Source organism: Podarcis liolepis (genome assembly GCF_965112155.1).
Source record: "Podarcis liolepis genome assembly, chromosome: 13".
In the NCBI taxonomy this organism is placed as follows: domain Eukaryota; kingdom Metazoa; phylum Chordata; class Lepidosauria; order Squamata; family Lacertidae; genus Podarcis; species Podarcis liolepis.
The window spans coordinates 13,328,621-13,341,361 of record NC_139573.1 but is presented as its reverse complement, the minus strand read 5'-3'; the positions used below and the strand labels follow the sequence as shown (position 1 = coordinate 13,341,361).

General features: G+C 47.3%; 1 protein-coding gene across 1 annotated transcript; it reads left to right on the top strand.

The window, feature by feature from the left end:
- Positions 1-2,094: 2,094 nt before the first annotated feature.
- LOC310691558 (vomeronasal type-2 receptor 26-like) lies at positions 2,095-8,376 on the top strand (the record flags this gene model as incomplete). Its single annotated transcript, XM_083471419.1, has 5 exons — positions 2,095-2,949; positions 3,469-3,696; positions 4,697-4,823; positions 6,830-7,746; positions 8,308-8,376. Exons 1-5 carry the CDS (start codon positions 2,113-2,115, stop codon positions 8,374-8,376), a joined length of 2,178 nt encoding a protein of 725 aa, XP_083327545.1. The 5' UTR covers positions 2,095-2,112.
- Positions 8,377-12,741: the final 4,365 nt, after the last annotated feature.

The window sequence follows — 12,741 nt, the reverse complement described above, 5'->3', positions numbered from 1 at the left end:
GCTCCAAATCAGGGTTTTCAAGTAACAAGAAAGGAGACTTCAAATAAACATCAGAGAGAACCTTCTATTGATAAGAGCTATTCAATAGTGGAACAGACTGAGAGTTCACCCCACTGAACTCAATATGATTAACTACTCTGTTGATATGTAAAAGGATACATCTTTTGAAGTTCCTGCTGATACAGTTTGCAACTCTCATTCTAGGGTGGTGCCTAAGCTTTACCAGCACATTGTGGCCTTGGCATTTGCAGTCAAGCAGATCAACGAAGACCCTCACATCCTACCCAATATCACCTTGGGCTTCCACTTATATGCCAGCTATATCAGTGCAAGGAGCACATATCTTGCCACACTGCTGCTTTTATCCATGGTGGAGAAAACTGTCCCTAACTATATATGTGATGTTGAAAATAGTCTGACTGGGGTCATTGGGGGACTGGATTCTGAAATCTCCTTTTATGTGGCAACTATTTTGGATATCTATAAGATTCCGCAGGTAGGACACTCATGATCAATACCTCTATGAGCTTGCATAGAGAAGAGGCAGGTTCCTCAGCATCAGTTCTGGGTGAAGATGAAATTGCAAGGAGAAACATGTACACCACCTTGAGATTCTTGGAAAATAAAGATGGTACATAATTGTAATATAAGCAAACAACAGACAGACACACAGACAGACAGACAGACAGACATACAAACCTGAATTAAGGGGAAGGTTGCAATACCTGTGGGGACGTGGGTGGCGCTGTGGGCTAAAGCACAGAGCCTAGCGCTTGCTGATCAGAAGGTCGTCGGTTCGAATCCCCGTGATGGGGTGAGCTCCCTTTGCTCTGTCCCAGCTTCTGCAAACCTAGCAGTCCAAAAGCATGTCAGAGTGCAAGTAGATAAATAGGTACCGCTCCTGCAGGAATGTAAATGATGTTTCCATGTGCTGCTCTGGTTTGCCAGAAGTGGCTTAGTCATGCTGGCCACATGACCTGGAAGCTGTATGCCGGCTCCCTCGGCCAATAAAGCGAGATGAGCGCCACAACCCCAGAAACGGTCACGACTGGACCTAATGGTCAGGGGTCCCTTTACCTTTACCGCAATACCTGAAAAAAAATATGTAACTCTAACATCTTACACACAAATTTAGATCACTTACAGTATATAACAAATGCCACTGATGGGAGAGTGGGCTTCTCTCTCACCAGCAGTTTTTGGTTATGCATCATTTTCTGCTTAGTTAGGAGGGTATCTGAATTGAGCTGCTGAGTAAAGGGGGGAATTGCTTACTGGATAAAAGAAATAAGATTTTAGGCTCCAGTGGAAAAATTAGTGAGGAGGGCATGTCAAATAAGCTGGGGAAGTGGGGAAAATGCTTACAGCTACAAAAACCTTACAGGTAGGAGCCAGTACAATAACTATTCCTCTTTAGCACACTGGACATAATTAAAGATATAGAGAAGTTATGGCAAACTGCAGATACAATCCAGTTCTGCAGGAGAACAGTGAAAGTTGATTCACAAGTGAAAGCTGATTCACAAGTGAAATAAATGTTCATAAATAAAGTCTGAGAAGAATCAGCACAGTTTTGCTGTGTGATGGGGCATGTGCATCATGAAGAAGAAAGACGAAGCTCCAGAGAAGAAATGTGCATCTAACCCAAGTTGCAATTCTGACAAAGCCAGATAATGTCCAGGAAATCTGCTGTTTGGGGCATGGTATGTTCCCCCATCCAGTTTTATCCATTGTACAAGACCCTGCCAAATTTTGCAGTGACATAAAAAAGTTTGTTTGTTTTTAAGTGAAGTAGACACAATGCTCTGCTCCAGTCATCAGTGTGTCAAAAAGATTCCTAAAAATAATATAAAACAGACACAGTTCCCTTTCCAGTCATCAAATTAAAGGTTTAAAAATGAGAAAAGGGAGATGATCCCAGTTTTCAGCTCATCTGCATGTGTGTCTTTTGTAAAACTAAGAGAGAGGCAAATAAACCCTGAAACATTAGCAAAGGGCGTATTAGACTAACAGGGTTCACCTCATAATGTATATAAATACTGTGAAAGGAATCTACTTTGTCTCTTCTCTTCCTCCACTTACTTTTAGCTCATTTATGGCTCTGCTCCGGTGATGAATGATAAAAGCCCAGGGATTCCCTTCTACAAGATGGCAGCCTCAGAAGCCCTTCAGTATCAGGGAATTCTCTCTTTGCTTCTGCATTTCAGGTGGACGTGGATTGGAGTCATTGCAACAGACAATGACAATGGAGAAAGATTTCTGCAAACCATTTCCCCAATATTTACCAAGAGTGGTGTCTGCTTTGCATTCCTGGAAAGAGTCCCCAGTTTAAGTTTTATTTCTGAAATTGATGGCATGCTACAACAGGGGACAAGTATGAACCATAAAATTTTTAGCAGCACAGCTAATGTAATAGTTGCCCATGGAGAATCTTATTCCATGGCAACTTTTAGATGGCTTCCATACCTATCAGAACATGATGACATGACATACAATATAAAAAGTAAAGTATGGATAACAACTGCCCATGTTGAGTTCACTTCATTTGTCATTCAAAGGAACTGGGATGCAGGAATATTCAATGGTGCTATATCCTTTGAAATTCACTTCAGAAACCCACCAGGATTTCATCAGTATGTTGTTCACAGAAACCCTTCCAGCCCAGATGGGGACGGTTTTATCAGGGACTTCTGGCAACAGGCCTTTGGATGTGTATTCCCAGATATCTCTTCAGACAAGGTGGAGGGAAATATTTGCACTGGAGAAGAGAAGCTGGAGGACCTTCCTGGATCATTTTTTGAAATGAGCATGACAGGCCACAGTTACAGTATCCACAATGCTGTCTACGCCTTGGCCCATGCTTTACATGCCATGTCCACATCCAGACTGAGGCACAGAGGAATGGCGTATGGACGGAGAGGGAAGAATCAGAATCCACAGTTTTGGCAGGTAATAGGCTAAACATTCTCAACTTGAAGAGGCCTGTTATTCCCCCACAAGGGATTGGTTTCCAAAGTGTTGTCAACTTGCTCCTTCATCTCAGACATGAAATAGTGTTTCTATGAAAGAAGTTTGCAGACCACTGATATGTTACTGCATTCAAAGACAAGAAGCGGCAGTAATGGTCGAGAGAGATGTTCAGCATTATCTCTATCCCATATGCTCCAAGTCCTCCCTCAGATCATGTGATCATACACCACTGTGGTGTCTCCTGAGATGAAGAGGGACAGAGGAAAAGAGGTGGGGGAGATAAAGAAAGGTTGTAAAAAAAGGGGAGAGGGAGAGAGAGGGGTGTGGGAAAGAGAAAATTGGTGTTCTCTCCATTCTTTGACCTGAATCTACTGACACTTGACTGAATCACCCCCACCAATTTCTGTCGTTTTTTCCTACAGGAAGAAAAAAAAATGCTCCACCCTGCATTAGACTGAAGCCTTTTCGAAACAATTGCCTTTTCTGTTTTCTATCTAGCTCCATCACTTTCTGAGAAGCATCTCATTTAACAATACGGCCGGAGATGTGGTCTTCATCAACCGGAATGGAGAGGTGGTATCTAACTTAGATATTGTCAATTGGATAATATTCTCCAACCAATGTTTGCACAGAGTGAGCGTTGGGAGGATAGATCCGCAAACTTCTGGAGACCAATCATTCATCCTTGATGAAGATGCCATAACATGGCACAGTTGGTTTAATCAGGTAGGACCACATTATTAGATAATTCCAAAGAAATTCAGTATTGCCTAAGCAATGATCATTCACCTGCATGTCTACTCACTGTCTTTTAAACTGCATGTTCCTGTGTAGAACATGACCAATGCATACAGAGAGCCAGTGTGGTGTATTGGTTAATCTGGTGAACTGGGTTCGTGTCCCCGCTCCTCCACATGCATCTGCTGGGTGACCTTGGGCTAGTCACACTTCTCTGAAGTCTCTCAGCCTCACTCACCTCACAGAGTGTTTGTTGTGGGGGAGGAAGGGAAAGGAGAATGTTAGCCGCTTTGAGACTCCTTAGGGTAGTGATAAAGTGGGATATCCAATCCAAACACTTCTTCTTCATCCAAGTACCAGATTATGAGCAAAAAGCTTACTGCTAGAAGTCACTAATGGAATAAAGGCAAATATTTTATTTTATTATATTTACAAATATTTTATAAATATTTCTTAACAATTATAAAATACTGGTTTTTAACTGAGGAAAAGAGGATATGCCCCAAGATTTTGCCTTTCTTGCTAAAAAGTGGGGAACTGCTATGTAATCACAACACCTACACATCCCAGAACAATAGAGGGAGTATGACATCACTTCAAACATTACCAATACAGTGGTACCTCGGGTTAAGTACTTAATTCGTTCCGGAGGTCCGTTCTTAACCTGAAACTGTTCTTAACCTGAAGCACCACGTTAGCTAATGTGTCCTCCCGCTGCTGCGGCGCCACCGGAGCACAATTTCTGTTCTCATCCTGAAGCAAAGTACTTAACCTGAAGCACTATTTCTGGGTTAGGGGAGTCTGTAACCTGAAGTGTATGTAACCTAAAATGTATGTAACCCGAGGTACCACTGTACTAAAAAAACAAACCATTTTATATATTGCTGAAATGCTGACTCAGCTTAGTAACATAGAGTGGGGCCCCCGGAACATGAAGATTTCCAAACTCATTGTTCTCTTGCTGACCCTTCTGCTCTTTCCGGAATAGACTCGGCCTCTTTCTGTCTGTACTGATAGATGCCTTCCAGGATCCAGCAAGAAAGTGAAGGAGGGACAGCCACCTTGCTGCTACGATTGCTTCCCATGTGCAGAGGGGAAGATTGCAAACCAGGATGGTAGGAGAAATAAATAGATTAAATACATTCAGACTCAGCACTAATAATCGAAAGGTGTTGTAAGGATGGCTGAGTTTACTTTTCCAAAGAGATAATCCACTGTATGTGTGATCCTGCCTCTTTGTGATCATTGCCTTTCAGATAGTCTAAATATGCTAAACAAATGAGAATGACCATGCATTGAGAGTAGTTGGATGGTATGTGGTCCAAAGCACCTCTTCTTCTTCTTCTTCTTCTTCTTCTTCTTCTTCTTCTTCTTCTTCTTCTTCTTCTTCTTCTTCTTCTTCCTCTTCTTCTTCTTCTTCTTCTTCTGACATGGCAAGACCCCCAAACCAGCTCCTTGTTAGAATAAAATTCACACTGACACAGAATCTTTATTTAAGGTTATTGGGCAAAATTTTAGGCCACAACTAAATGTGAGTGGTATTGGCCCTGGAATCCTTTGATGGAATACTCTTGGTCAATGGAGGGGGAGGAGATGGCTGACTTCCCCTCCCCCACAAATCAATGAGCCAATCAATTACCAACCAAAGACAAAGCAAGGCCAGAGGACACATAAAATAAAGGGAGGGTGGGTGGGTGTTCAGCAGTGTGAAGCAGGTTCCTGACACACCTCACGCTGCAGCTTTTATATCCCCCCACAATCCCCCCACAGGAAAATGATTGGCCCAAAAGCTGGGGTGATCGTGGTGCCATCCTGGCATGATGGCGTTGCTCCGCCCACGCCGGGGGGGACCGGGTTGGAGGCCTGACCACAACCAGGAGCACCCTTAAAAATGATCCCACTTCTGCTTCTTCGATTACTCATAGCCAAGTAAGATTGTCTTCCATAAGCAAAGTTTTCACAATGAGTCCATAAGTGACTGTGGAGGCAAATTCTGGATCCACATGTCCTTCCACAGTGGGGATATTGGTTTCCGGATCAGAGTTGATCATGATGTGGATTGGCCAAGCATGCCTTTCTCTTTGCACATTTCTACTTTGGGTCCTGAGCATATCTAGAGGGGGCCTTGCCACTCCTTCTGACTTGCACAGGCTGCACCCAGGCTAGTGTGAATAAACATTCAGATGGCAATGGCACTGGCTGTGGCACTTACAGGACAACATACCTCTGAACCAATTACATTCAAGAATACGGCAGTAATTAAATACAGATAATTATACCATATACGGTTTTGACATACTGAGCATGCTTGGACCGTGGTCAGACTATTCATGGTAACTAGAGTGAAATAAAATACTGAAGTGGAAACTAATCCTGCAATAGAATTTTAGCAGACTACGAGGAAGTTCATTTATTTAAACTGGGAGTCAGTATGCATGCTCACACTGTTTGTAATTTGGACCAATCATAAGGAGACAAAAAAGTGCCTTAAGAGGAAATGTGGTGAGGGAAACAAAGCGTTTCAATTGGATAGGAAATTTAAACTTAATGGAATGTGTGGAATTTGTGCCAAACGTATAAAACTGTTTCGAACTCTTTGTACGACGTTTAGTTGTTTCAGGTTAGTTAGGTTAATTATTTCCAGTTGAACCTTCTGCGCATAATTAAACATTTTGGACTACAGTGGTACCTCGGGTTAAGTACATAATTCATTCCGGAGATCTGTTCTTATCCTGAAACTGTTGTTAACCTGAAGCACCACTTTAGCTAATGGGGCCTCGCGCTGCCGCTGCGCCACCACACAATTTCTGTTCTCAGCCTGAAGCAAAGTTCGTAACCCGAGGTATTATTTCTGGGTTAGCGGAGTCTGTAACCTGAAGCATATTTAACCTGAAGCGTATGTAACCCAAGGTACGAGTGTACTTTTCCCCTCACGGTCTAATGTGCTTTAGTGGCATATCCATGACACAGAGAAAGGTTAGATTGCAACAATACCACATTGCATTGAATAAGACTGTACTAAACATGTACTTGGATCTAAACAGAGCTCTTTTCTTCTCAGACAGAAAGTAAACATTTCAGCAAACTGAAATCTGTGACCTAATATATTTGTTTCCCCCAGATATGAATGACTGTCATAAATGCCCAGACAAAGACTATCCAAGCCAGAACCGTGATGCCTGTCTACCCAGGGATATCAGCTTCTTGTCTTATGAAGAACCTTTGGGCATCAGCTTAGCCTGCTTCTCTCTTTTCCTTTCTCTGATCACAGTTCTGGTACTAGGTACATTTATGAAGCACCATGACACACCCATTGCCATTGCAAACAACCGAAACCTCACCTACGCTCTCCTCATCTCTCTCCTGCTCTGCTTCCTTTGTGCTTTGCTCTTCATTGGCCGACCTGACAAGGTGACGTGCCTCCTCCGGCAACCAGCTTTTGGTATCATCTTCTCAACCGCTGTTTCTTGTGTCCTGGCAAAAACCTTCACTGTGCTTTTGGCCTTCATGGCTACAAAACCAGAATCCAGGATGAGGAAATGGGTGGGGAAAGAACTAGGCCACTCCATTCTCCTTTCCTGTTCCATAGTTCAAGTAGGGATATGCACTGTGTGGCTGGCAACCTCTCCCCCATACCCAGATGTGGACATGCACTCAATGACAGAAGAAATTATACTAGAATGTAATGAAGGGTCTGTGGCCATGTTTTACTGTGTCCTCATCTACATGAGCTGCCTGGCAGCTGTAAGTTTTGCTGTGGCTTTCCTTGCCAGGAAGTTACCAGACAGTTTCAACGAAGCCAAGTTTATCACTTTCAGCATGTTGGTCTTCTGCAGTGTTTGGCTGTCCTTTATTCCTTCCTACCTGAGCACCAAGGGAAAATACATGGTAGCTGTGGAGATCTTCTCCATCTTAGCCTCCGGTGGTGGGTTGCTGGGTTGCATCTTCTTCCCCAAATGTTATATAATCATTCTGAGACCTGAGTTGAACAATAGAGAACAGCTAATAAGGAAGAAAAATCGAAGAAATGAAAAACCTGTAATCTGCTGTATTTTGTGTTTTTATCTGTGTTTACAGTAGAACAATTGGAAATATAAGTTCAGCTGCTCCCTTTTATAATTTTTTCTAGAGTCCAAATTCCCACAGTTGAAAATACATTTGTAAAATTGACTTATTTGCTTTGAAGTAAACAATCATACATTTCCACATACATTATTCTCTTGTAGCATGCATTGACATGAAGACTCAGAGCAATTCTTGTCAAAATATACATGTAAGCAAATCTGTATCTAGCCTTAATTCTCAGTGATAAAACTTGTCTCACAGCTTTCAGCATAATGGGATCAGTGAAACTGTACTATTGCAGGCCATGGAATTTTCAAGTATTTATTGATTTTCAAGTATTCATTCTGAGTTCAAGTAGGCGGCATCCACATCAAAATGGTTCACCTTCCAACCTCTTTGTGCAGCAACAGCTAAGAGCATGCGCAGAGTTTCACTTCTGGAAGTCGGAGAATACACTTCCGTGAAATGGACTCCTTTCCTCTGCCTGAAACCTCTTGCCTTGTACTCTTGTTCTCCTGTCTCTGTGGGTTTAAGGCGATAAACCCATCTGCAGCAAACAGCCTGTTTGCCAGCCGGCAAATGTGTGAGGGAGAACACACCTAGAGACGCCATTGAGTTCATCTCCTTCTGCATCGCCTCATGCCATTTGCTAGCTTTTTCCTGAGGCAACTTCTGAACATCCTCAAAGGATTCAGGTTCACACCTAGCCACACCAACCCACACACTAGTGGCTTCATACCTGTCAGGTGGCTTCCCCTTGGTTGACCTCGCTGATCTCCTCAGCGCAAACTCTGGGCCCCCCCTCTGACTCACTGGGGCCAGCCAAACCATCCCCCGTGTCAGAGACCTCCCCCTCTGACCTGCTGCGCCTTTTGTGTCTCACAACTGGACCTGTAGGCGAGGACGGCTCAAACTTGACAGAACTGTGGAGGGGTCTTGGGACTTCCCTTTGGAGGGGTTCTGAGTCTCTCCCTTGGGGACTCCTGTTCTGAACTCTGTGGCTGCGGGCTCTGCTCCCCAGCAACAGATTCAGCTTCCTCCTCCTCTTCTTCCTCATCTGAGTCAAACTGCTCTGAAAGAACATCTGGGTTCCCATGCACGTGTTTCCACCCATTTTGCTCACAGAACTCAGCACTTCCGCTAATAAGCAGCCGAGACTGATTGCCACTGGGATATGCAAAACGCCACACCTTGGAACCCAGCTCATAGCTTACAAAGATCATCTTCTTGGACCTTGGTTCACCCTTTCTGTGATTGGCCTTTGGGATGAGGACCTAAGCTTCACAGTCAAACACACAAAAGAAATCTACCTTGGGCTTCTTACCGTGCAACAGAAAATAAGGCATGCTCCCTACACTTGAATTGTACACTCTATACTGTATGTAGCACACGGTTTTATACCTCTCCATCCAAAAACACTGTGGGAGACCAGAGTCATAAAGCATGGCATTAGCGGCTTCCTGCAGCATTCTATTTTTACGCTCTGCAACACCATTCTGTTGGGGACTGTGTGCTGCTGTTAGCCTGTGGCTGATTCCCTTCTGTCGGAAGAAATTCTGCAGCGCAGAACCAGTGAATTCCGCTCCAGGATCACTCTGAAATGAAACAACCCTAGTGGAAAAATGCAGCTCTACTGCTGTGATCCAATCCCTAATCAGTGCAGCTGCTTCACTCTTGTGTCAAATTGTAAACAGCCACGTGTTCTTCGAAAAATCATCAATGATCAGAAGAATGTACTTTGATCCACTTAAAGAAGCTACCTGCATGGGACCACACAAATCTGCATGAACCAGCTCAAAGGGTTTGCTGGTCTTCCTGTCTGACCTGGGATAAGTACATGTGGTAATGTGCTGGTCCCAGGGGGAGGTTACCGTGAGGCGTGGTCAGAGTCTGGTCCTGGGTCAAGGCTCTGGAGACAGTCCACAAAGGGCGAAGCAGGGTCCGAAGCAAGAAGCCGGGTGTGGTCGGGAACTCTGGAAGAACAGGTCTGGGTGCTGGCAGAAGCAGGTTTCCAATGATGTTGCTCCCGCAACCTGGGACTAGGCTGACTGGCCTTTATCTCCTCTGAGGCCAGGGGTGGTCCTGGCCCACAAGTGACCCGCCTCTCCTGGCCTTAAGGCGAGCACTCCTCCTGAGAGAACCCAGTTCCCTCCGCCTCTCTGCCCTGAGCCTCTGCAGCTCAGGAGAGGCTGGAGGGTTACTGGACCCAGGGGCAGCTTCACCATCCCCTGACAGGGCTGGGAGAGTCGCACCTGCAGGCAATGGATCCTCAATCACCTCCAGAGCCAGAGTGGATGCATCTAGTGTCTGCTCCTGAGGATCCGGCACAGGTGCAGGCCCTTCAGACTCAAGCCCCTGCCCCAGTTCAGCCGGCCCTGGAGGCGGGGACTCCTGTGCAGGCTGGGACTCCTCAGATTCAGCTTCTGAATCAGATTTCCAGACCATCACACCATCCCCCCTCCCAGGCTGCCCCCCAACCAAGGGTCCCGACCCGGCTTGCTGTGGTACGCCACATGGAAATCATGGAGGCAGGCAGGCGCGTGGACGTTGGCTGCTGGTTCCCAGGAACGGTCCTCAGGTCCATACCCCTTCCAGTCTATGAGATACTGCAGCTTTCCCCTGCGCTATCGGGAGTCCAGAATGCATTCTACCTCGTATTCGGGCTCCTCCTGAACCAAAACTGGCTGCAGTCAGGGACGGTTTGGGTGGAACTCTTCAGACGGGGCCACCGGACTCAGAAGGGACCTGTGGAATACCGGGTGAACCTTCAGGGTTGCAGGCAACTGGAGACGGAATGCCACAGGTGTGACCTGGTCCACGATGGGAAACGGGCCGGTGAAGCTTCCGCCAAGGCCAGGAGGGGTGGAGGTGGCGAGTAGAGAGCCATACCAGGTCACTGACATGGAGTTCAGGCCCCACCTGGCGGTGGCAGTCGGCCTGGGCCTTGTATGCCTCCTTCGCCTGGCGCAGTTGCTCCATCAATAGTTGTTGCTGAGACTGGAGCTCCTGAAGCCACTCTGTCACCACAGGGACTGGGGATGCCGGCAGCACATCTGGGAACAACTGCAGATGGTAACCGTAACTGGCCTGGAACGGGGTCTGCTGAGTGGACGCATTCACTGCGTTGTTGTAAGCAAACTCCGCCAATGCTAGGTGGTCGACCCAGTCATCCTGCTGGTAGCTGCAGTAACACCGGAGGTACTGCTCCAGCACTGCGTTTGCCCATTTCGTCTGGCCATCGGTCTGTGGGTGGTACGCTGACGATAGACAGGCCTCTGTCCCAAGGGTCTGGTGCAATGCTCGCCAGAAACGGGATGTGAACTGAACGCCCCGGTCAGACGCCACACGCTCAGGTAGGCCATGCAGGCGGAAGACATGCTGAAGGTATAGCTGAGCGGTTTCCTTAGCTGTGGGTACGGATGGGCAGGGGGCACAGTGCACCATCTTAGTGAAATGGTCGGAGAAAACCAGGAGGCAGGTACAGCCACGAGACGGGGGTAATTCCACCACAAAGTCCAGCGAAACCGTGTGCCAAGATTGTGGAGGGACTGGTAATGGCTGAAGTAGGCTGGGGGGGGTCACCCGGTAGGGCCCTTGGCCCGCCGGAAGACATCACAACCAGCGACGTAGTGAGCCACATCAACCTTCAGGCGGTGCCACCAAAACTCGCGGCTTATCAGATGGGTTGTCCGATACCACCCAAAGTGACCTGTTGCTGGGGCATCGTGGGTCATCCGGAGGACCTCAGCCCACAGTGGCCCTGGCAGGATGTACAGGTGACCATGGTGCAGCAGTAGGCCCTGGTGCAAGACCAGCCCCGGATTCTGAGGGCATGACCCTTCGGCCAGTTCCCAGAGTCGTTCTTGAGCCCAAGCATCGACCTGCTGCTGTTTCCGCACCCGAGCCTGCAGTGGCTCAGCCTCCTGAGTGGCAGTGGTAGGATCGTGGTTGGTACTGCTTGCTGTACCGTGTCTGCGATGTCTTCGGGTTTCCGGGACAGGGCATCCGCCTTCTGGTTTTGGGAGCTAGGGATGTAGTGGATCCGGAACTGGAACCGGGAGAAGAACAACGCCCACCGGATCTGCCTTTGGTTCAGCTTGCGGGTGGTCTGGAGGTACTCCAGGTTCCGGTGGTCGGTTCTCACCTCCACCGGGTGTCGTGCCCCCTCAAGATGGTGGCGCCAGACCTCAAAGGCCACCTTGATGGCCAGTAGTTCCCGCTCCCACACGGTATAGTTACACTCTGCCGGAAGAAGCTGGCGGGAATAGAAGGCGCAGGGTAACAGTGACACATCAGGTCTGTGCTGCTGGGACAAGACGGCACCGAGAGCCGTGCTGGAGGTGTCAGTCTCTACCACAAAGGGTCGAGAGGGATCAGGATGTTGCAAGATCGGCACCCTCTGGAAACAGGCTTTCAACCCCTGAAACGCCTCCTCTGCCTCCTTGTCCCAGGAAAATGACGTCTTGGGGCACAGCAGCCGGGTCAGCGGGGTGGTGCAATGAGCATAATCTGCAATGAAGGTCCAATAATAGTTGGCGAACCCCAGAAATCGCTGTAGGTCCTTGCGGTTCTGAGGTGCCGCCCATTCCTGAACCGCTGCCACCTTCCCAGGATCCATCTGCACCCCATCTGGAGAGAGTCAGTGACCAAGGAAGTCCACTGACCGCTGATGGAACTCGCACTTGCTGAGCTTCGCATACTCCCGCAAGCATTGCAGCACGGTTCAGACATGACCCTCATGGCGAGCCGGGTCACGGGAGAAAATCAGAATGTCATCTAAGTACACCACCACGTACTTGTCTAGCAAGTCCTGGAAGACATGGTTGATGTACCGTTGGAACACAGCCGGCGCGTTGCATAATCCGAAGAGCATTACCAGGTATTCAAACTGCCCATACCGGGTCCCGAATGCTGTCTTCTACTCATCCCCGGCTCGGATCCAAATTAAATTGTAGGCCCCCTGGAGGT